The 24,171-nt window shown below is 37.4% G+C and overlaps 1 protein-coding gene across 10 annotated transcripts in view; it reads left to right on the forward strand.

Moving 5' to 3' along the window:
- The first annotated feature begins 3,116 nt into the window (after positions 1–3,116).
- NAA16 (N-alpha-acetyltransferase 16, NatA auxiliary subunit) overlaps positions 3,117–24,171 on the forward strand; it is a 63,627-nt gene continuing 42,572 nt past the window's right edge. For 8 of the 10 annotated variants that reach the window (XR_013763224.1, XM_079136513.1, XM_079136515.1 and 5 more), the window contains exons 1-5: positions 3,117–3,412; positions 13,688–13,772; positions 15,848–15,952; positions 18,966–19,123; positions 21,186–21,320. Coding sequence is in view for 9 of the 10 variants with exons in the window: in XM_079136513.1 (XP_078992639.1) it covers positions 3,359–3,412; positions 13,688–13,772; positions 15,848–15,952; positions 18,966–19,123; positions 21,186–21,320 (537 nt within the window). In the remaining variant the exon portion in view is untranslated. Of the gene's footprint in view, positions 3,413–3,458; positions 3,821–13,687; positions 13,773–15,847; positions 15,953–18,965; positions 19,124–21,185; positions 21,321–24,171 lie in introns of those variants that run through there. The other 2 variants (XM_079136516.1, XM_079136518.1) reach the window with 2 other exon arrangements.

Genomic DNA, 24,171 nt, shown 5'->3' on the forward strand with positions numbered 1-24,171 from the left:
AGTGCACTCCCCCCCCCCCCCTCAGAAAAAAAAATGAGGGGAAAAAATGAGCAAGGAGAGTAGAAGGGAGCCAGAAATTAGAGAATTTGAGGTGGAATGTAGTATGCAGTCCAGTAAGTTGTTTTCCATCAGTCTTTACATGGCTAAACTGGTTATGGGAATAGCAGCAAACTTCGTAATTTTACCCTTCCAGCTGATTCTGTAAGATATGTTATGTGTAGAGAGCAAAGAAAATTTTTTTCCCATTTTTTCCCCCCTAGGCTTAGCAAAGAGAAGCACTGGCTCATATCCTTTATGCAAAAATTGCTTTGGGAACTGCGAGGGTCTTTTTAGAAGCTATTACTGGTATTATTTAATGCTGATTCTAATTGAGGTACAACTGGTACGAAATACCAGGAAGGAACATTTGGTGGAAGTCCATGATGCCCTCAAATGGGCTTTGACTTTCTTTCTGAAAAACAGTGAGTTTATATTGACACAGCACTTTTTTAAAAATCAAAAGCTTTTAATAACTAAGCATTAAATTCACATAACCCTGTTATGCAAGAGATTAAAATGTTATAACTCCACTTTCTGTTGAAAGGTAGAAATAAGATTTTCTCCAGACTGAACAGGAAGCAGTAATAAAATTACAGGAACTTGTAAATCTAGACTGATTGTGCATACATTACATCTTTCATATACTCTAAGGTTTGGGGCTCACAACTATCAGCAGCACAATTGGCGTTTGTAATGTATAAATCTGCTCCCCCGCCCATCAGGTGTGGCCATTTTCCCTGCCTCCCAACCACTTGTCAATCTGTGAACATCCTAGCTAGCTATTGGTTCATCAGTCAGCTTGCAAGTATCCTTCTCCGATATTGGTCCCCTGTTAGCCTGGGGGAATGCAACTGTTTACTATAGCTTCCCCGCCATCTTTTCTCATCCTTCTGTCTGTCCTCCTCACTTTTCTCTATCCTCCTGGCTTTCACACTCTCTCCAGTGCAAGCCCTTTCTCTTTCCCTTTCTTTTCCTCTCATTTTCTCTCTTACCCTGCAGGGAGACACTCTGTTTGCTTAATAAATTCCCTTATGTGATTTCCCATGTCAGGCGTGGTTCCGTGGAAATTCCCTTACAGTGTTTTTTTTTCATTTTCTGACCTCGCTCCTTATCCTCACTCTAGTATAAACTACCAAGGTATGCATACATGGTGTGTGAAAGATAAGGAAGATATTAAATGTGAGTAATTGTCATTAGTTACTTCCCAGTGTTTAGGATTGTTGGTTTCTTTTGTGCTACTGGGCTTACCTGGAAGATGTGGAGGGTGGGATGTTGGGGTTCCATCATGGGAAAGGGAAGAAGTTGGTAGTGGTGGGAAGCAGCAAAGTATAAATGATGAACCAGCATGAGCTGGCTGATTTAGAGGAGAAGGAGAGTCACAGTGAATAAAGGTGAAGATTTGGCAGCTACCACAGTGAATGGAAATAATAATTTGTAGTGTCTAAGGCTTCATGAGGCCCACAGAAAATTTTCATAACAGATAAATATTCCTGTCGCTAAGATATTTACAGTTGGTACTTTTCTCCCTTTTCTTTTAAAATTTTCATTGTCATTTTGAACCTGGACTTGAGGAGAGGCAAAGTGACTTGAGCTGGTTGAGGTATATTATAGAAAAATGTCCTCTAAGGTCAAAGGATGACCTGACCAAAGCACTGGAGCTTTAGCTCGGTCCAGTTTTAACCCTTTATTACAGAGGATGTAGGTAAATCGAGAGCGAAAGAATTTTGAGGAATTAGCAATGCCACAGCAAGCAAACAGTGGGTAGGTACTGTGGAAGTGGTTGGGTTTGAGGATGCTGTGAGCAGGGACTTCTTTGCACCTGCTGGCTCTTTGGACAGTCCTCAGAACACCTCAGTCAAGTTCCCTAGAAGCCCTCCTCGCCTACTTCCTTTCTAATAGCTAGAGTGACTATTTTCTGTAGAGAACACATAGGCCTTCTGGATTCCATTTTTTAATAAAGAATTATCTTTTTAAAAATATTTTTTAGTTGTAAGTGGATATATTATCTTTACTTATTTATTTTATGTGGTGCTGAGGATCAAACCCAGTGCCTTGCACGCGGGAGGCAAGCGCTCTACCACTAAGCCCCAGCCCCAGCCCTGGATTCCATTTTTAATAATAGTCTCCTCCCTATTTAAAAGACTCCTGTGATGCCTACTTTCTACGGTTTTCAACCAACTCAGGTGAGAGACATGAAAAATCCAGTAACAGCCCAGGACTCATTACAATCTAGTAAATGCAATTAAGAATCAATCACTCTATAGTCTCATAAACATGCACAAATTATTATCCAAAATGTGTAAATTTATGTATTTAATATTTAGATATGCCTTAATACTAAAATAACATTATAGATGTGGTTATTCATTTCACAATGTATATCTATATTTTCTAGACACAAACATTACTATCACTATGCCATCTTTTATTTATTAAGGTACAAAGTGTCCCTGAAGTGGAAGATCCTGGGTTTGAATCTTGTTTCTATAATTATAATTGTTATTATTCACATGGCTTGTATGAAGGGAACCCAGGGAAAAGAGTAGGTAGATCTGAAAGATCGGTGGCTCCATAAAACCATCATAATTCCCACTGAAAATGTTAGGTGCTCTAAATGACTGGGAATACTTTTCTGAAGCTTCTTTCATATCAGGTAGCTCATTTCAAGGCCTGCTCATATGTCCTAACATAGGAGTGAACATTCTCTAGGTGTGCACTGAAAAGAGAAGGCCCCTCTTAAGAATCTAACTAGGGCGAGAAAGGGAAGGAAAACAAATTTGTCCTACATCCAGGTTCTATTATGAGTAGAGCACGGTTTAAGTTGCTGTGAGAGGAAAAATGCAAAAATATCTGCCTCCGGAAGAGCCTACATTATCTTGGGCCAGAAGCGCAATTCAAGTCAGTGGCTTGGGGTTTATGGAGAATGGTACGCCCAAGGAAGTGAGGCTCTGGTGACATCAGCTCCAGTCCCTGGCCTGCCACGCCCTCGCCTCCCTGAGCGATCCGGAACGCTGCGCTCCGCGCGTGCGCCCAGCCCCGGCGCCCACGCCGGCGCCGGCTCCTGGGGGGCGGGCCCTGGCTGCCATCTTGCAGCGCGCGGGATCGCTAGCCAGAAACTGTGGCCAGAGTTAGCTGAAGGTTGTCCTGCATAGACCCTTTCCATTGCCAGCCTGCCAAGCAGCCCCGCCCTGGCTGCCCAGTCCCAAGTCTAGGTTAATGCAGTAACTCGTCGCTTGCAGCCCCACTCTGAGCAGCGACTCGTTCTGGTGCCTACCCCTGAGAAAAGAGACGCCGGACAGTCAGCCTCCCGGCGGCCGCGATGCCGAACGTGCAGCTGCCGCCCAAGGAGAGCAACCTCTTCAAACGCATTTTGGTGAGCGGCCGGAGGGCCCTAGGGCTCCCGCGTTGGGCGGGCTGGCGGCGGCGGCGGTGCGGGCCGGGCTTGGTCTCCGCTGTGCTCTTTGTTTACCTCGGAGCCCGACTTCCCCGCCCCGCCGTAGACCAGGCCGCCTGGGCCGCTCCGCGCTCCCGCCCGCCCTCTGCAGCGGTGCGGCGCGGCTCGCCTTGCTCCTGCCGTGCGCTTTCCAGAAACTTCCCGGGCCCGGGGATCGCCGTGGCTTCCCTACCCTCTGCGGCGCCTGAATCCTCCCCAGTTTGTTTCGCTGGTCTGCCCCCGCGGGGTTGTTCTTCGGTCCTTAGTGTTTACTCGAAGACCCTGCACCCCAATACCTGTCAGAGCCGGAGAGGTCAGCTGGCGGGGTGGGGCCCCTGGTTTATTCAGGTAATGGGAAAATTAAGCCGGTCTCCCTCTGGGAGAGTGTTTGCTTGTTTGTAATGTACAGTGTTTACCTTCGTTGAGAAGTGAGTAGGTGACTTGAACTGCACTTAAGTTGTCATAAATTGGAACAGCTCTTTGCTTTTAACTCTCATAAGTGATTACAGCAGCGTATACCAACTGGTTTTGCACTTGAGAGCATTTGTGTTTTGTTTCCGAGCTGAAACTTGGAATAATGACCCGGTAATGAGACCGCTGCTAAGCCGAGAGGGGGTTTTCCTTGGGCTGTGTGCCCGCGTCCCTGGGTCCTTCACAGTTTTGCAGGTTCCATCCTTACAGGGAGGAGGGGAGACACGACATGCTGACACAGCGCCTGAAATTAACGTTGTTGATAGGTAGCTGTCTTTTTATCCGAAATCAGGTTGTGTAGTTGCAGAACAAGCGTTTAGATTTTAAGGGTGAATATGTATTGAAAGCTTGTGTTGGCTAAATAGCGGTTAGTTGTTGCTTGACTAAAAATAAAATACTAATTATAGAATAGTTTCACGTATTATCACCGACTGATAAAAATTCATAGATGTGCAAAGCCAATAAAAACTTAATATTTAGTCTTTAGAATGTTAAGAGTGATTCATAATAGATGGGATGAAAATTTTAAATCTTAATTTTATGTGGTTCTTAGTGTTGAGCAAATCAGAGACAAGTGTAGAACCATAAAAATATTAATTATTAAAGCATGACAAATTGCCAAATTGGACTTTGTGTGTTTCTTTTGTTTTTCTCATACCCTTCTATTTTCTTCAGTATGGAATTGGAGGAACGATTTTTTTTTTTTTTTTTTTTTTTTTTTTGCCCCTATTAGGTTTTAAAAATTTTTTTGTCCAGGAAATCTGAAACATTAATAAGAGATCATCTATAACTTGTTGGTTGGATTTAAGGTCATTTGACATTGTTTCTAAAAGACAGTACTTCTTTTCTTTCTGTATAGGTATTTTCTAGTTTAAATTATGTATCAGTAGCATACAGAAGAAAACATTTACATGAATTATTACATTTAGGTTACACAAAAGTTAATGATGCTACTGAAATAACTTTATCCCAGTAAATTGGGAAATGCTAAACATTTTCTTAACTGAGTATATAAAATGTTTATTATAGACTTGCATAGATTGGGGAGGTTGCTGAGAAGTGAATGATTTTATCATCATATAGTTGCAATAAATGTGGGTAATATTTTGCTACAACAAATTCCATGGCAAACAAAAGTTTCTATAAAGAAATTATTTTTAAGTTTGGTTAGTGTACTACAGTGCTTTGCCACCAACAGTAATTTTTTTCTATAATCACTGTACTTAAAGACATCCATACAAATTACCTATCTGGCTTATTACCTATTCTGTTTGGCTTATATCTGTCTTATTCCCCAGACCAGCTGTCAACATTACATTGTATTAATGTTGGAGCTATTCCATTTTCTCTTTATGGATAAGGCAAATGAAACTAGAATGGTAAATGACCAACTGTCTAAAGTTCTGAGTCAGATTAATAGTAAAGTTGAACCTAGAATCTTTTTTTTTCTATTAAGTATATAGTAGTACTACTTATTGAACTTAAGACTTCTTTACTGGAGTACTTGGACTCTAGTCCATACTACCTGGATAAGAATTATGGTTCTGACAGTAGCTTTGTAAACTCAATAACTATCTTAGATTCTCAGTCTAAAATGGAGATATCATGTATCTTATAGGCTTTCTTCGGACTTAAATAAAGATTAATCGAGAACTGTGCCTACTCACAGTAAATGTTTCCAGTAGGTTACTTAACACTTGGTAAGCCAGAAAAAAAAAAATATATATATATAATATTTTTCTTTCCTTCTTCCCCAGTGTTTCCTTCTGTATCCCCCACCCCCATTCTTGTCATTTGTCAAGTGAACTCCAAGTCCAACTCAGATTGTTTTTGTAAAGTATTTAGATTAAGTAATATATTAACATGGTTGGAAATATAGGTTTCTTTGCTATCATTGTCTTCCAGCCATTAAGTTCCCTTCCTCAGAGGCAGTCAAGCTCAATTTAAACTATCTTTTCTGTGATGACTTTTTATGTTCACTCTACATTGAACCACTGCAGCAGTGATTTAACTATATCCTTATCTGTTGCTGGTGCCATTTTGCTTTGATTTAGGAGGCTGTATTTATTGAGCATTCCAATTTGTCTAGATCACAGAGGTGTTATGACAAATGTTTTTATGCTAGAAAAAACTACTTCTTTCTTAGAACTTATTCCATAGTGGGAAAGTTAGATAATAAACAGGCAATTAATAAAGAAATTTCAGAGAATGGTATAGCACTGTGTAGAGGAGTAATATAACTAGAGAATACATGTAGTGGGGGAAGGATAGGAGACTGGCAGTATTAGCCACATGACTATGGTCATGTAGATGTAGGAGACTTGGATAATAAATCAGCCATGGGAAGATCCCAGGAAGAACATTTCAGGTGGAAGAAACACAGCGTAGAAACCCTAAAGTGGGGTTAACCTCATCATCCTGAGTGGTAGAACACCCAGTCTTCCTGAATAACAAAAGTAAGGGACAGTGGAAGAGATGAGATTGTTCTCTTGGTCAGTGATTGCTGAAGATGTGCATTGATCACTTAGTCTGAACTGGTGGCATTGAGGAATAAAGATGTTGCTTATGCTTGTGTTGGACTGGCGATGGTCTTTGGAGCCAGACCAGAGTTTGCAACTAAGCAGAACTACTTATAAATAAGTTTTTTGAACTCTTGAGTTTTAGTTTCCACAAAGTAGAAGTAATGGTACCTACCTTAAGGAATTGTTATAAGAACTAAGGTGGCAAAAAGACTAAAAATAAATGCTGTCAAGGGTGTGGAGAAAAAGTATCGTGGACACTGTTGGTGGGGATGTAAATTAGTACAGCCATCATGGAAAACAGTGTGGAGGGTCCTCACAAAATATCCAGAGGAAATGAAATCAGTGTGTCAAAGAGACATTTACCCTCGCATGCTCATTGCAGCCCTATTCACAACAGCTAGTGGAAACAACCTAAGTGTTCATGAACTAATAAATGGATAAAGAAAACATGGTACATATTCACAAGAGAGTACAATTCATTCATAAAAAGAATGAAATCCTGGCATTTTCAGAAACACAGATGGAACTGGAGATAGTTGTTAAGTGAAATAAGTCAGGCACAGAAAGACATGTCACTCATGTGAATACTGAAAAAGTTGATCTCATACAAGTTGAGTAGAATGGTAGTTACCAGAGGTTGGTGAGAATGGTGGAAGCAGGGGATGAGGAATGGTTAAACGGTGGGTTCCAAGTTACAATTATAGAAGAGTGGGAAATTCTGTTGTGCTGTTGTAGAGCAGGTTGACTGTGAATAACAATAATATACTGTGTATTTCAAAAAGTTAGAAAAAAGGATTTTGGAAGTTTTCACCACAAGGAAATGATAAATATTTGAGGGGGTAAATGCTTAACCTAATTTAAGCAGTATGCAGTGTATGTAGTATTGAAACATTTGATGGTATCCCATTAATATGTATAATTTTTATGTTTCTGTGTGTGACTTAAAACACAAATCTGGGTGTGGTGAGGTACACCTGTAATCTTGGTGGCTCAGGAGGCTGAGGCGAGATCACAAGTTCAAAGCCAGCCTCATAGTTTAGCGAGACCCTAAGTGACTTAGCAAGACCCTGTCTCAAAATAAAATATAAAAAGGGCTGGATATGTAGCTCACTGTGATTAAGTGTCCCTGGGTTCAATCCCTGATATTAAAAAAAAAAAAAAGGGCATTAAGATTTGCCAAGGCATGGGGCGATCCAAGATGGTGGACTAGAGGGTGACTGCATCTCCAGTCGCTCCAGAACCCAGGATTCAAGAAGGGGAGGTATTGAGAGACTCGGACTAAAATAGAACCACGGGGTGAGTCTACCCCACCCAGTGAAGCTCAGCTGGGTGGCAGGCCCGGATTTGGGCGGCTTATTAGAGTAGGGCAGGGCAGCTAGAGTCTCCCCCAGGCAGCCCTGAGCACTCTGGCAGTGGGCTCCTCCCACAGGGCCAGATTCTCCAGCTTCTTGGAGCAGGCCCCCCAGTGAGAGCCTTTCTGCACAGAACCAGCTCCAAGTCCCTGAGCCAGTGCGCTGAGACCTCCAGCCCGCCCGCAGGTTGCTTCAGAGACCAGGACAGGGCAGCCAGGGACTTCCCCAAGAGCCCGGCTCCCTCTGGCGGGAAGAGCCTTTCTAGGCTAGCTTTTCGGAGCAGACTGCCCAGTGAGAGCCTTTCTACACAGAGCCAGCTACAAGTCCCCAAGCCAGTGGAGACCTCCGACCCGCAAGCAGCCTCTGGGACCAGGGCAGGGCAGCCAGAGACCTCTCCAGGTCTCTATCCCTGGAACCAGTAGTGGGCTAGGGGCAGGGTTCTTCGGAAGTACTGCATTATCAAGTTTCCCCAAGACTTCAGGCTACTGAAGGCTGGGAGGTGATACACTGGAAATCTCTAGGGACACTATAAGCCAATAGAGGAAATCTGCAGTATCACAGAGTCCCACTGACATCTGACCAATATGAGAAAACAAGGGAAGAAAATGTCCCAAACAAACCTAGATACTATATCAATAAAACCCAATGACAGCACAGCAGAAGAAATGTCAGAAAGGGAGTTAAGAATACATAATTAAATCAATCAGTGAAGCAAACGAGGAGATGAAAGAGCAAATGCAGGCATTAAATGATTGCACCAATCAACAGTTAAAAGAGCAAATACGGGAAGCAAGAGATCATTTCAATAAAGAGTTAGAGATACTGAAAAACAAACAAACAAACAAACAGAAATCCTTGAAATGAAGGAAACAATAAACCAAGTTAAAAACTCCATAGAAAGCATAACCAATAGGATAGAACACCTGGAAGAAAGAACCTCAGATATTGAAGACAAAATATTTAATCTTGAAAACAAAGTTGACCAAAAGAAAAGATGGTAAAAAATCATGAACAGAATCTACAAGAACTATGGGATATCATGAAAAGGCCAAATTTAAGAATTACTGGGATTGAGGAAGGCTTAGAGAAACAAACCAAAGGAATGAACAATCTATTCAATGAAATAATATCAGAAAATTTCCCAAATCTGAAAAATGAAATGGAAAACCAGGTACATGAGGCTTATAGGACTCCAAATTACAAAATTACAACAGACCCACACCAAGGCACGTTATTATGAAAATACCTAACATACAAAGTAAAGACAGAATTTTAAAGGCCGTGAGAGAAAAGAATCAAATTACATTCAGGGAGAAACGAATAAGAATATCAGCAGATTTTTCAATCCAGACCTTAAAAGCTAGAATGGCCTGGAACAACATTTACCAAGCCCTGAAAGAAAACGGATGGCAACCAAGAATCTTATACCCAGCAGAACTTACTTTCAGATTTGACAACGAGATGAAGTCCTTCCATGATAAAAAAAAAAAGCTAAAAGAATTTACAAAAAGAAAGCTGGCATTACAGAATATTCTCAGCGAAATATTCCATGAGGAAGAGATGAAAAACGATGCAAAAAAGCAACGGGAGGAACTACCCTAAAGGAATAGCCAAATAAAGGAGAAACCAAATCATGTCAAAAACCAAAAATGAGTCAAATGACTGGGAATACACATCATATCACAATAATAACCCTGAATGATAATGGCCTGAACTCATCAATCAAAAGACATAGACTGACAGATTGGATTAAAAAGAAAAATCCAACAATATGCTGCCTGCAAGAGACTCATCTCATAGAAAGAGATACCCATAGACTAAAGGTGAAAGGATGGGAAAAAACATACCATGCACACGGACACAGCAAAAAAGCTGGAGTATCCATCCTCATTTCAGATAATGTGGACTTCAAGCCAAAACTAGTCAGAAGGGATAAAGAAGGACATTACATACTGCTTAAGGGAAGCATAAATCAGTAAGACATAACAATCATAAATATCTATACCCCAAACAGTTGCTCATCCATGTACGTCAAACAAATCCTTCTCAATTCCAGAAATCACATAGACCAAAACACAATAATACTAGATGATTTTAACACACCTCTCTCACTGCTGGATAGATCGTCCAAACAAAAATTGAGTAAAGAAACTATAGATCTCAATAACACAATCAACAATTTAGACTTAATCGAATTATATAGAATATACCATCCAACAAAGAATGAATACACTTTCTTCTCAGCAGCACATGGATCCTTCTCTTAAATAGACCATGTTTTATGCCACAAAGCTACTGTTACCAAATACAAGAAGATAGAGATACTACCTTGTACTCTATCAGATCATAATGGATTGAAATTAGAAGTAAATGACACAATAAAAAACAGAAACTTCTCCAATACTTGGAGATTAAATAATTCACTATTAAATGATGAATGGATAACAGAAGACATCAGGAGGGAAATAAAAAAATTCTTAGAAGTAAACGAGAACAAACACATCATATCAAAATCTCTGGGACACTATGAAAGCAGTACTTAGAGGAAGATTTATTTCATGGGGCGCATTCAACAAAAGAAGTAGAAATCAACAAACGACTTAACACTACAGCTCAAAGCCCTAGAAAAAGGAGACCAACCCCAAAAGTAGTAGAAGACAGGAAATAGTTAAAATCAGAGCCGAAAACAACGAAATTGAAACAAAAGAAACAATTGGAAGAATTAACAAAATAGTTGGTTCTTTGAAAAAATAAACAAAACTGATAAACCCTTAGCCACACTAACAAAGAGAAAGAGGGAGAAAAATCAAATTACTAAAATTCAGAATGAACAAGGAAATATCACAACAGACACGAGTGAAATACAAAACATAATTAGAAGCTATTTTGAAAATCTATACTTCAACAAAACAGAAAACCTCAAAGACATCAACGATTTTCTAGAGATATATGAATTACCTAAACTGAACGAGGAGGAAATACACAACTTACATAAATCAGTTTCAAGCAATGAAATAGGAGAGGTCATCAAAAGCCTACCAACAAAGAAAAGTCCGGCACCAGATGGATTCTCAGCTGAGTTCTACAAAACTTTTAAAGAAGAGCTCATTCCAATACTTCTCAAAGTATTCCATAAAATAGAAGAGGAGGGAACCCTCCCAAACTCATTCTTTGAAGCCAATATCACCCTGATACCTAAACCAGACAGAGACACATCGAGGAAAGAAAATTTCAGACCAATATCCTTAATGAACATCGACGCAATAATTCTCAACAAAATTTTAGCAAATCACATACAAAAATATATTAAAAAGATAGCACACCACGATCAAGTGGGTTTTATCCCAGGGATGCAAGGTTGGTTCAACATCCGGAAATCAATAAATGTCATTCACCATATCAACAGACTAAAAGTTAAGAATCACATGATTATTTCGATAGATGCAGAAAAAGTATTCGATAAAATACAGCATCCCTTCATGCTCAAAACTCTAGAAAAAATTGGGGTAGTGGGAACATTCCTTAACATTGTAAAGGCCATCTACGCTAAGCCCATGGCCAATATCATTCTAAATGGCGAAAAACTGAAAGCATTCCCCCTAAAAACTGGAACAAGGCAGGGATGCCCTCTTTCACACTTTTATTCAACATCATTCTTGAGACTCTAGGCAGAGCAATTAGACAAACCAAAGAAATTAAAGGGATACGAATAGGAAAAGAAGAACTCAAACTATCCCTGTTCGCTGATGACATGATTATATATTTAGAGGAACCTGGAAGTTCCACCAGAAAACTCTTAGAACTCATAAGTGAATTCAGTAAAGTAGCAGGTTACAAGATCAATGCTCATAAATCCAATGCATTTTTATACAAAAGTGATGAATCTTCAGAAAGAGAAATTAGGAAAACTACCCCATTCACAATAGCATCGAAAAAAATAAAATACTTGGGAATCAGTCTCACAAAAGAGGTGAAAGACCTCTACAATGAGAACTACAGAACACTAAAGAAAGAAATTAAAGAAAACCTTAGAAGATGGAAAGATCTCCCATGTTCTTGGATAGGCAGAATTAATATTGTCAAAATGGCCATCCTCCCAAAAGTGCTATACAGATTCAATGCAATTCCAATTAAAATCCCAATGATGTACCTTACAGAAATAGAGCAAGCAATTATGAAATTCATCTGGAAGAATAAGAAACCCAGAATAGCTAAAGCAATCCTCAATAGAAAGAGCGAAGCAGGAGGTATCGCAATACCAGATCTTCAACTCTATTGCAAAGCAATAGTAACAAAAACGGCATGGTATTGGTACCAAAATAGACAGGTAGATCAGTGGTACAGAATAGAGGACATGGACACAAACCCAAATAAATACAATTTTCTCATACTAGACAGAGGTGCCAAAAATATGCAATGGAGAAAAAATAGCCTCTTCAACAAATGGTGCTGGGAAAACTGGAAATCCATATGCAACAGAATGAAACTAAATCCCTATCTCTCACCTTGTACAAAACTCAACTCAAAATGGATCAAGGACCTCGGAATCAGACCAGAGACCCTGCATCTTATAGAAGAAAAAGTAGGTCCAAACCTTTAACTTGTTGTCTTAGGATCAGACTTCCTTAACAGGACTCCCATAGCCCAAGAAATAAAAGCAAGAATCAATAACTGGGATAGATTCAAACTAAAAAGCTTTCTCTTAGCAACGGAAACTATTAGTAATGTGAAGAGAGAGCCTACAGAGTTGGAGAAAATCTTTGCCACTCATACTTCAGATAGAGTGCTAATTTCCAGAATATATAAAGAACTGAAAAAACTCTACACTAAGAATACAAATAATCCAATCAACAAATGGGCTAAGGAAATGAACAGACACTTCACAGAAGATGTACAAGCAATTAACAGATGCATGAAAAAATGTTCAACATCTTTAGTAATATGAGAAATGCAAATCAAAACTACCCTAAGATTCCATCTCACCCCAATTAGAATGGCGATTATCAAGAACACAAGCAACAATAGGTATTGGCAAGGATGTGGGGACAAAGGTACACTCATACATTTCTGGTAGGGTTGCAAATTAGTGCAGCTACTCTGGAAAGCAGTATGGAGATTCCTCAGAAAGCTTGGAATGGAACCACCATTTGACCCAGCTATCCCACTCCTTGGCCTACACCCAAAGGACTTAAAATCAGCATACTACAGAGATACAGCCACATCAATGTTCATAGCTGCTCAATTCACCATAGCCAGATTGTGGAAGCAACCTAGATGCCCTTCAGTTGATGAATGGACAAAGAAACTGTGGCATATATATACAATGGAATATTACTCAGCCATGAAGAATGATAAAATTATGCCATTTGCAGGCAAATGGATGAAATTGGAGAATATCATGCTAAGTGAGATAAGCCAATCTCAAAAAACTAAGGGACGAATGTTCTCGCTGATATGCGGATGAGGACATATAATGGGGGGTGGGAGGGGTTAGCGTTAGGGTTAGGTTTAGGGTTAGGGATACGGAGGGTGGTAAGAATGGAGGAAGGAAGGACTGTGTAGAGGGAAAAGAGGGGTGGGAGGGGTGAGAGGGAAGGGAAAAAAATAATAATCATGCAACATTGCCCTATGTAAATTTATGATTTTTAATAAAAAAAAAAGATTTGCCAAGTTATACTCAGATTCTAGAAAAGCAAGGCAAAGAGTAGGTAACAAAAGTACACATCATGTTTTAAGTGATATAAATTGATTATAATTCTTGTTTTAGACCTCATTTTGGATCTTGAATTTAGAATTTATATGATATAGTGAAAAGGTGCTTCTTTACACATTCATTTTTTAAAATAATTTTTATTCATATTTCTTTGCAGAAATGTTATGAACAGAAGCAGTACAAAAATGGCCTCAAGTTTTGCAAGATGATTCTTTCGAACCCCAAATTTGCTGAACATGGAGGTATTGTCTATGTTGAGAGATTGCCGTGGACAAATTTGATTCCAAAATCAAAGAAAGTGATAAAGAATACTTTCCATATTCAAGGCCTTGAATCTCTCTATTGAGTGTATATATGTTCATTCTTATCTATGCTTCATGGATGTCTTATTCTAGACTACTTAGATTATGATTCAGTTTTTGTAGGATCTTTAGGTGTGAAGTATTGGAAAAATTGGATGAGGTAATTTACAGGTTGAGTATTCCTTATCTGAAATGCTTGACACTGGAAAATTTTTCAGATTTCAGAGTTTTTGAGATTTTGGGATATTTGCATAGACTACAACTTTTCTACAAATATAAAAAGTAAAACTACACTTAAGTATTTTCTTAAAGCTTAATCCAAGTCCTTTTCTAAAACTCCTTAAGCTATAATGAAGTTGCTCAAATGCTTTGTCCTTTTTATGACAATAAAAAAGGTTGAAACTGGGCTGGGGATGTGGCTCAGTTGGTAGAGTGCTTGCCTTGCAAGCACAAGGCCTTTGCATGCCTTATCCAAAAATCTGAAATCTAAAAGTTTTTGAGTGTATATTGAACCTATTGATGCTCAGAAAGCTTTGAGTTTTGAGTTGTTTTGAATTAGAGATGCTCAACCTGTTTCAGTATTTTTATAGATCTGATTATCTTTTATTACTTGAGTAAAATTTGTTTAGATCTTGATTTTCTGTGTATAAAACTAGGACAATATTTGTGATCCAGAAGTAGTATGAAGATAGTCAAATGGTTTTATTCTTTAGCAGATGTGCTTTTTGTTCATCTGCTGACCTTTTTATGTAAATATGGTACTGTCGATCTACCATTAGATTGTGTATATTGTGTTTTTCTAGCACTGGTGTTTGTATGCTTCATCTTTTTTCACTGGTAGCCAGTGTTTGTAAAAGGATCTGGTTAGGCATACAAATATGATTCTGTGTTATAGCAAAACTTGTTGAGGTTTCTGAATAACAGACTCAAGGAATTCTTGAGAACATTTTATTGGGAAAAGAAGCTGACCTTGCTTGCCTTTGTAGTAATGTTTAAAGGATTCTTTGAAGGTTGAAGTCTTCATTTCATGGAATTTTTGCAATTTAAAACTTAGTTTCAAGCTTTTTAGCTGTGGAGTCTTTATCCAAATGGAGTCTGTGGAAAAGTTCAATATGTAAGAGAGATGAGAGATATTTGGTTATTGGGGTCCGGGCTAATGGATCACTGTGTTTGAAAATTCCAGAGTCTACAGAGCTCAGTTTAAAAACCACTGTTCTCAGGGCCCTGGGTTCAATCCCCAGCACTGCAAAAAACACAACAAAACCAAAAAACCACTGTTCTTGTCTGTCTAATTTCCTTCTTGTGGATTACTGAGAGAATTATTTCATTCTAAACCATCTTTATCTTCCATTAACTTTCTAATATATTTTTAGGTTGCCACTACTGTAGTCTGATAGTATGCTCTTGAAATGCAAGTTGATGTTAATTAGCCAAGAATTAGTTGAAGTTCTGTTGCAATATTGAATATAGTGATTTAAATTATGTCTATCTCTTTATTAAGGTGGATTCATTGTTTTTGTGAGGTATAAGTTAGGTGATGATTGGCTAGAATTGATCTCAGGGAAAGCTGGGGAATGGTTATAGTAGATTTAATTCAGTAGAAATCAAGAGCTTGCTTTGTTAAGTTTTTTCTGTAGGGTTTCAACCTTTTTTTTTTTTTTTTTTGCGGTACTGGGGACTGAACCCAGGGCCTTGTGCTTGCAAGGCAAGCACTCTACCAACTGAGCCATATCCCCAGCCCAGTTTTAACCTTTTTTATTGTCATAAAAAGGACAAAGCATTTGAGCAACTTCATTATAGCTTAAGGAGTTTTAGAAAAGGACTTGGATTAAGCTTTAAGAAAATACTTAAGTGTAGTTTTACTTTTTAAATTTGTAGAAAAGTTCTGAGATTAAAAAGATGAATAGTGTAAGCATTGAGGTAGTACTAACCCTTCATTTTTCAAATGTTATAATAGTACTAAGAGAATAATTTGAATATTTCATGTGTAAATAGAGGTTAACCTTATTTTTCAGAGACTTTGGCTATGAAAGGATTAACATTGAACTGTTTAGGAAAAAAAGAAGAAGCGTATGAATTTGTTCGTAAAGGACTTCGTAATGATGTCAAGAGTCATGTCTGTATCCTTTTACAGTAGTTACATAGTTTAATTTCATTTATTTCCTAGATTTTTTTTCTAATTCAAAATAAAAATAAACTTTGAAAACTTTTAAATCTACATAGAAGAGAATTCAGCGAAGTCTTTGTAACTATTACTTAGCTCTAATAATTATTGACATGTTGTAATACTAGTTTCAACAGTTCCCTACCCCTTGTTTGTTTATTGAAGTATTTTAAAGAGAATCCCTATAAAGTGTGTATGTGTGTGTTTACTTTTTAAAACAGGTTTGACTGTGAGTGTAACTCAGTAGTAGAACACCTGCACAGCATGCATCCCCATGTGCTCACTCCACCTAGTACACTAAAATAAGTATGTCCAGAATGAAATTCTCACCTTCTTGTAAGAAGGAACCACCAGCTCTTAATAGTTCATTATTTTAAATAATCCTTCATTTCTCCTTTGCCCTTCTGCTGCCATAAAAATGCTTATACACTTTACCTAGATTTTTGTAGCAGTTGCAAGGACTCCGTTGAATATTATAATGCACCATTCTTTAAGATGTGTGTGTAGGTGTGTTTTTCTTCAGCTGTGCATAACCTGGGTGTGGTAGGAGTTTAAATCAGTTATCTTTAGGAATAAAGCATAGAATTTAAGAATACTAGCAAGCAAACATGCAATAAACAACCCCCCAGTTTTATTTGTTTAATATTAAGAAAGATACTATATTGGTTATTCAGCTTGGTTTCTATTGACACAGGAATACAGCTGTTACTTTACTGAAATATTTTTATTTTTTGGTACTAGGGATGGAATCCAGGGTGGCTCCACCACTAAGCTATATCCCTACCCCTTTTTATTTATTATTTGAGTCAGGGTCTCACTAATTTGTCCTTGCTGGCCTTGATGTGATTCTTATTTCAGCCACCTGAGTAGCTGGAATTATAGACTTGTTTCACAGTGCCTGGCTGCTTTACTGAATCTTTACAATTCTAGTTTTCTTTGGATAGTATACCAATACGTTAATTTAAAACATGTACTTTTAAAAAATGGATCATTGAAAATGATTTTCATTTCTTTTGCACATATATATTTTAATTCACAGTCTTCTTACATAGTGCTCTTATCTTAATTTTTACATTTAATTCATTCAGCAGCTGACTAGTATTGAACATGAATAGACTTGTTAGTGTTTTCACATATTTAGCTTAGTGTTATTTCAAAATAGTAAATACTTATTTTTCTATCCCAGTGCCTACCCCAGGGTGAAGAGAGAGGGCATGTAAGTATGATAGTTGGGTTTTTTTTTTTTTTTTTTTTTTTGGCTCCAAGATATGTTAAGACTTTAATTTGTGATAAGTAAACTTAATTTTTGTGGTCTTTATTATCACAAGTGAACTTAGTGATGGTTACATATATTAGAATTCATTGAATGTAAACTTGTTTTAAAAGATAATTGCATATTGGGGCCATGACTCAGGGGTAGAGTGCATGTCTAGCATGTGTGAGGCATCCCCCAAACCACAAATAAATAAATTGCCGGGGACCAGCCCTAGCAGCAGAGTCCAAGGGTCCTTGATGGCCTGAAATGTAAAAGCCCCAAAAGATTAGGCGGCGCAGCGTCGGCGATGGACAGCAACCACACAGACTCAGGTCAGTGTTAGGTTGCTGACAAGTTTATTGAATTCACCAGCAATTTTTATACCCTTTACAAACTTACTAAGAATAAAGGAGGGATTTTCAAGGGCATAGATAACAGAAGAAGGATTTGGGCATTTAGCCAACAGGCGCCATCTGGTAATATCTTATCTTACTTGACATTTTCCCACAATGAAGTATCCTTGACTCGAAACTTACAAAAGCAAGTTGTTGTATACTACTTGTTTTTCCTTGAAGTTTAACTTTTATTTGATTTCTTACTGCTAAGATTAATTATAACTTCTAGTAATTTGTTATTAATTTTTCATGACTATAATTACATGTCTGTGCTATGTTAAATCATATTATACTATTAAGAACCAAGTTATTGTCTTCAGAGTAAAAAATCTTTATCTAAAAGAACTAAAACTTTTCTTTTGAACTAAATATAATGTATTTCTGTGGGAGGCTCATTACTTTGCAGAAGAAACCAGATGTAATAAATATGTTGATCACTGAAGCTAAGAGAATCACTTATATGCAACTAGATGTCTGGGAGTCTTGTAAAAGTTAACAAAAGCATCACAAGACATATTGCTTCAGAATGTCCACCATTCCCTATAGGAATATTAGTGCTTTGTGTAAACCAATGAACTTTATTTTACTGGAATTGAGTTGACTCATATGAACTGTTTGTGTTCCCATCATCCTTCAACCGAAGAACTTTATTAAACATGATTAATCCGCGTGATATTGTGAGTTCTGGTGAAAAACAAAAAAGGAAGAGAGATTAACACTCTGAGGAAGGGGCTCCAGCTTTACTCAACTTACGACAAGTCCTTGTTATCGTCTTCCAGGGAAGGCCTTGGCAGCACCCAACTTATGACGAGTCCTTGCTATCATCCTCCAGAGGAAGATTACCAACCTCTGGCATGGGTCTTTATGCGCCAGGCACACTTCCCTGGCATGAGTTTTATGTGCTAGGCGCCCCCGCAATAAATAAAATAAAAATTAGCCTTTTTGAAAAAAGGTAGTTGTGATTTTTGTGTAAGTGAATTTTGAGGCTACTGGGATAAAAAAGTGAGGGAATAGAGGTATAAAAATGTGAAAAATTTTTGCCAAGAATTTCCTAAAGTTAGTGAAAAAGTTGTGGAAAGTTTCAAGCACGTAGAAAAGAAGAGAGGATTAAATAGTGATCTTCTGTGTGCCCATAGCACAGCTTCAAGAACTTAACAGTTGTCAGTCAAGTTTCATCTGGTTTCATCTTTATCACCCTCATTGTTCCCTTCACTCTGGACCCCAGATCATTCTGAAACAAGTCTTAGATAAAATATCATTTTTTAAAAACATTTTATATTCCAGTTTCTGTGAATGTCTCTACTTCCTTAACTTAATAGGTTGGCATGTATATGGGCTCCTGCAGCGTTCTGATAAGAAATATGATGAAGCTATTAAGTGTTACCGAAATGCCCTCAAGTTAGATAAAGATAATTTGCAAATCTTGAGGGATCTCTCTCTCTTGCAGATCCAAATGAGAGACCTTGAAGGTTACCGAGTAAGTACTTTAGTCTCAAATGTGCATTTTTTAAAAAACTACAGATTGAATTTAAAAGGATGTGAATTCAGAATGTGGTGAGCAGAAGCCAATATTGTATAAATTTGATTGATTAGAATCTGTAACAGAAGGGGAAAATCAGTTGGGACCTTCCTGCAGTAGTAGTTATGAAGTTTCATACTTGAGCATCAAATAAGGATAAATGATTTATTCATATAATGCTTTTAAAAAAATTTCTCATGTGCAAATGCTATACTAGATTCTTTGTGAGTTTGCCATTCAACTTTTATCATTGAAATTAAATATATAGAGTAATTAGCTTTATTACAGGTTAGTAAATATAAAATAACATGAGAAGGATTACCATAAGTCAGTCTTTCTGTAGTTCAGGGCTCTCCAGAGCATCTTCAACTCTACTGGACTCTCCCCAGGTGTATCCACTTAGTATCCTATCCATATCAGTATGTCCGGAATGAAATTCTCACTTTCTTGTATGAAGGAACCAACAACTTTTAACAGTTCTTTTTAAATACAGTCACATACTTCTTTCTTTTGCCCTCTTACTGCCATATAATTCTTATGCCCTTCACCCAGATTTTTGCAGCAGTTGCAAGGATTCTGTTGGACCTTATGATGAATCTTTCTTCAAGGTGTGTGTGTAGGTGTGTTTTTCTTCAGCTGTGCATAACCTGGGTGTGATGGGAATTAAATCAGTTATCTTTAGGAATAAGGCATAGAATTTAAGAATATTGGCAAGACAGTGGCTGTTAAACTGAATTGTGAAATAATAAAAAGAGAGCTATTGTGAAATAAGTTAAAAAAGAGGTGGTGGTGAAAGCAATAGACCTGTGGAACTTTAGTGGTATTAAAGAACAAAGATAGGAATGTCACCAAGTGAGAGTGTTGGCAGGATAGGAACTGTGGTTAGAATCTAATATGTGGATTTATGATTTCTGGGTGGCATATGAAGGTTTAGGGTGTGGTTGTGGAAGTGTGTCCTTGAAGCAGGGTAGAGGAGATCACTGAAGATAAGGAAATCTTGGAAATAGAATAATAGGTTATTGGATAGGTGACCCACATTAATATTGCATTTTCCCAGGCTAATGGCAGGTTGGCAGAGAGAAGAAAACTGAGTCAGACTTAAGGAATGGGAGTAACAGAGAAGTAACAGTAAAAATAAGGGATAGAATGATACAACTTAATGTCATGCTAAAGGGAACCAGACTCAAGGAGGGCAGGTACTGAGGAGTTTTGTCAAATTTCTTTTTTAAATAAAGGATCTAAAGGAGATCCCTGTGTCATATAGTGTGGTTAGACTCAACTTGGCATTCTTTTCAACCATGTAACAACAGAGTTGTGAAAACTAAATGTGACTTTTTCCCTGTTCCCTTGCAGTTTGTGTTCTTCATTTGACCTGCTCCTTAAGTAGTGGCTTTTGCCTAAAATTTGGAGAGATGAGCTTGGAATGATGGGTTTGTGTAGGGAGACTGAATTTCTGCTAGTCAAGATACCTCTTCTGAGACAACCCTGAAGGAATTTCTGGTGTTTTGTCCCTAAATTGTATAGGAGCCGAGCTGTATTACAGAGGCATTGGGCATATTTCTGCTATCAGAGTCCAGTTGGTGATTGTTCCCCTGGCTTTTTCCATCCTATTTCTGGAATCAATTTCAACAATGTATATACACTGTAATTTCATATGTCTTAAAACTATCTAATATAATAAACTACCTTGGTTTTTCCTGCAAAGTGTTTTATCAGAGAACAGTTTCATTATATAAAGGTAATTTACAAGGCATCCCAAAGGAATGGTCCCCAAAGACAAGTTTTCAGTGACAGCTTTACAATAAATATTACAGGGTATTAATATAATTAATATAGGAACATGAGTAATTTAAATAAGCATAAAAAGTATTTTTTGTTATCCTGGAACTGGTATTTGTTGATTGACTTCATTAGAAAGGGGTTAATAGTATTAGATTCTTTTCTTAAAGCTCTGATGAAATATAAACGTTTTAGAGCAGGTTAAAAAGAGCTAAAACAACAACAAATTTTTTTTTTAAAGGAGACAAGATATCAGCTTCTTCAGTTGCGCCCAACACAACGTGCTTCCTGGATTGGATATGCCATTGCATACCATTTGCTGAAAGATTATGATATGGCACTAAAACTATTGGAAGAATTTAGGCAAACTCAGCAAGTAAGAGTTTCATTGTAATATATTTTCATACCTTCATAGACTGAAAAAGAGACTTTTAAATTGCCCTGCTCCCAAATTTGAAACCTGTGGAAAAACTTGAAAAATTTCCTGACATAGTTGGAAAATTTTTAAGTGTAAAATTCTTAAAACAAAGTAAATAATAGAAAAACGTCTTATTCTATAATGTCAACAGTATTCAAATGGCTAAAGAAAATACATAAATTGAAAATAGTTGTGAAATTGTTACTGATATATTTGTAGCTCAGTGGTTGAGTGCTTGCTTAGTGTGCTCAAAATCCTGTGTTTGATCCCCAACGTCCCACCTCCCAAAGCATACATACACACACACACACACACACACACACACACACAGAGTCACATTTTTTTGTTTTATATATGTAAACATATTCTAATATGTTTATATGTAAAATAGAAAAATACAAAGGCATATACTGTGTATCATCAGAGAAATGTTAACATTTTCCATAATTGCTCCAGATTTTATTAAAAAAAAAAAAGTTGCAGAAAGAGCTAAATTCCTTTCATGTGCCTCTCTAATGGTAACCACTATTCTGAAATTGTTGTATATCATGTTTATTTTATATATAAATCTATAAAAGATAAAACCTATTTTTTGTGTTTAAAATGTATATAAATGATGCAGTTTTTTTCATCCAACATTTTTAAAGACATGTTAATACATGTAGGGCTAGTTTATCTATTTTTAATTACTGTTTGGTATTCCATTATATAAATAGTGCTGTAGTGAATATCTTCATCTACTGTTCCATTGGCCATATTTGTGTGTAAATCTTAAGTTCGAATTGGAGAGTTGTAGCTCTCTGTATATCTTCATCTTTGCTAGACCATGTATTGTCACACTCTGAAGTAGCTCTATTATTTTGCTATCCTGGGAGCGCTTTACCATTGAGTTACATCCCTAGCCCTTTTTATTTTTATTTTGAGATAGGGTCTTGTTAAGTTGCTGAGGCTCCTGGCTCAGCCTCCCTGTAGCTGGGATTAAGAGGGTGTGCCATCTCCCTGTCGCTGGGATTAAGGGGGTATGCCATCTCTCTGGCCAGCTTTACTAATTTAAATGCCCACTAACAGTATTTTATGGTTTTTGTTTCCCTGCATCTTATTGACACTGGGTGTCAGCTTTATTAGTTTTTACCAGTCTTGTGGGATTGAATTTTTTTCTCATTTTTCTTTTGTGTTATCTTGACTAGTAACAAGGTTAAAGGATATTAAGGCAAGGGATACTGGTCTATAGTTTTCTTTTGATGACTGTCTGGTTTTGGTATTAGTGTAATGCTGGCCTCATGGGATGAGTTGGGAAGTGTTGTTCCCTCCTGTTTTATTTTTTGAATGTGTTTGTGAAAGATTGTTGTTAATTCTTTCATAAACATTTGGTAGAATTCACCTGTGATGCTATCTGGTTCTGACCTTTTCTTTTTGGGAAGTTAATTGATTACTTATTCTTTACTTGCTGTGGTTCTACTTATATTTTTTTATTTCTTGAATCAATTTTGGTGGCTATTTTTCTGGAATTTAGTCCATCTTATCTAAGTATCTAATTTGTTACCAGGCAGTTTTCATAGCATATATATTTCATAGTGGTAACATCCTATTTTTCATTCCTTATTTTAGTAATTAGTCTTCTCTCTGTTTTTCTTGGTCATTCTAGCTAAGGTTTGTTGATTTTATTGATCTTGTCAAAGAAGTAACTTGTACTTTTGTTGATTTTTCTCCGTGGTTTTGTTGGGGCATTCCTTTCAACACTCAACCCAGGGAGTTTACATTGCCCTTGGCTTTTACTTCCTGCTTGTGCAGAATCTAAAGATCAGGAAGAGGTGTGAGCATTTCAGGACTTCTCAGATCTTTCCTAAGCATATACACACCCTATGTGTGTATATAGATTCTCATATATTTTAGACTCTTTAAAGCCCCTATGTACATTTCATTTCCAGGCTTGTCCTTGAAGCTTTTTGGATGCCATCTTTTTCTTGTCTGTTATTCATTGCTTCAGGTACTGTAAAGGTGAAACACTTATTCGTAATTGTTGAAAATAGGAAACACCTTCCCTCTTCCCCAGGCTTTTTGCTCTGGTCAAGCTCTAAATGTGTGGTCTTTTAGGGAATCACTAGATTTGTTAGTTAATTATGATTCTTTGGAGACTAGGCTTTGAAAGACCTCTTTTCTCTCTAGTGGCTGCCAAATTGCTTTGGGAATACAATGCTATTTACCGTAAGAGAACATGGAATATGACTATGTTATGTTAAAATGCTACAAAGCTCACTGTTGATACTGGGCTTTTGATTAATTTCCAGAGTTGTTAAAAAATTGATTCAGGCAGGTTTTTCCAGTTCTTTGAATTGCTTTTACGGAAGAGTGAAGTTGTCATTCTCTTTGTATTTTCCTGAAGAAAACCTTTACTTTTGGCAAATTACTCTAAAAGTAAGGGGTGGGGTGGTTGTGTGTGTGTGTGTGTGTGTGTGTTTGGAATGATAGTGAGGCTAAATTTACCTGCTAGGATGATTTTTCTCTTTTCACCTACTAAGTAATTCTCAGTACAAAGCTCATTTATAGTCCTTTATATCTCCATTCCTATTTTCAACATTATTTTCCAGATTTTGTTTTGCTAGATTAGGATATAGCTCTCTTTTATCACCTTATCATCTCTTCTCTGTTTTCATGTAATTATTTGTATAGTTATATGAACATATTGATTCTTTAAGTAGTTATCTTTAATCCATTAGGGACTATATTTACATCTCTGTGACTGATGCCAGGAACTATTTGCAGTATCTCTTGGTTCTCCACATTGTAACTTGAGGATACTGAGGCATGT

The sequence above is a fragment of the Sciurus vulgaris genome (genome assembly GCF_902686455.1).
Source record: "Sciurus vulgaris genome assembly, chromosome: 4".
Classification (NCBI taxonomy): domain Eukaryota; kingdom Metazoa; phylum Chordata; class Mammalia; order Rodentia; family Sciuridae; genus Sciurus; species Sciurus vulgaris.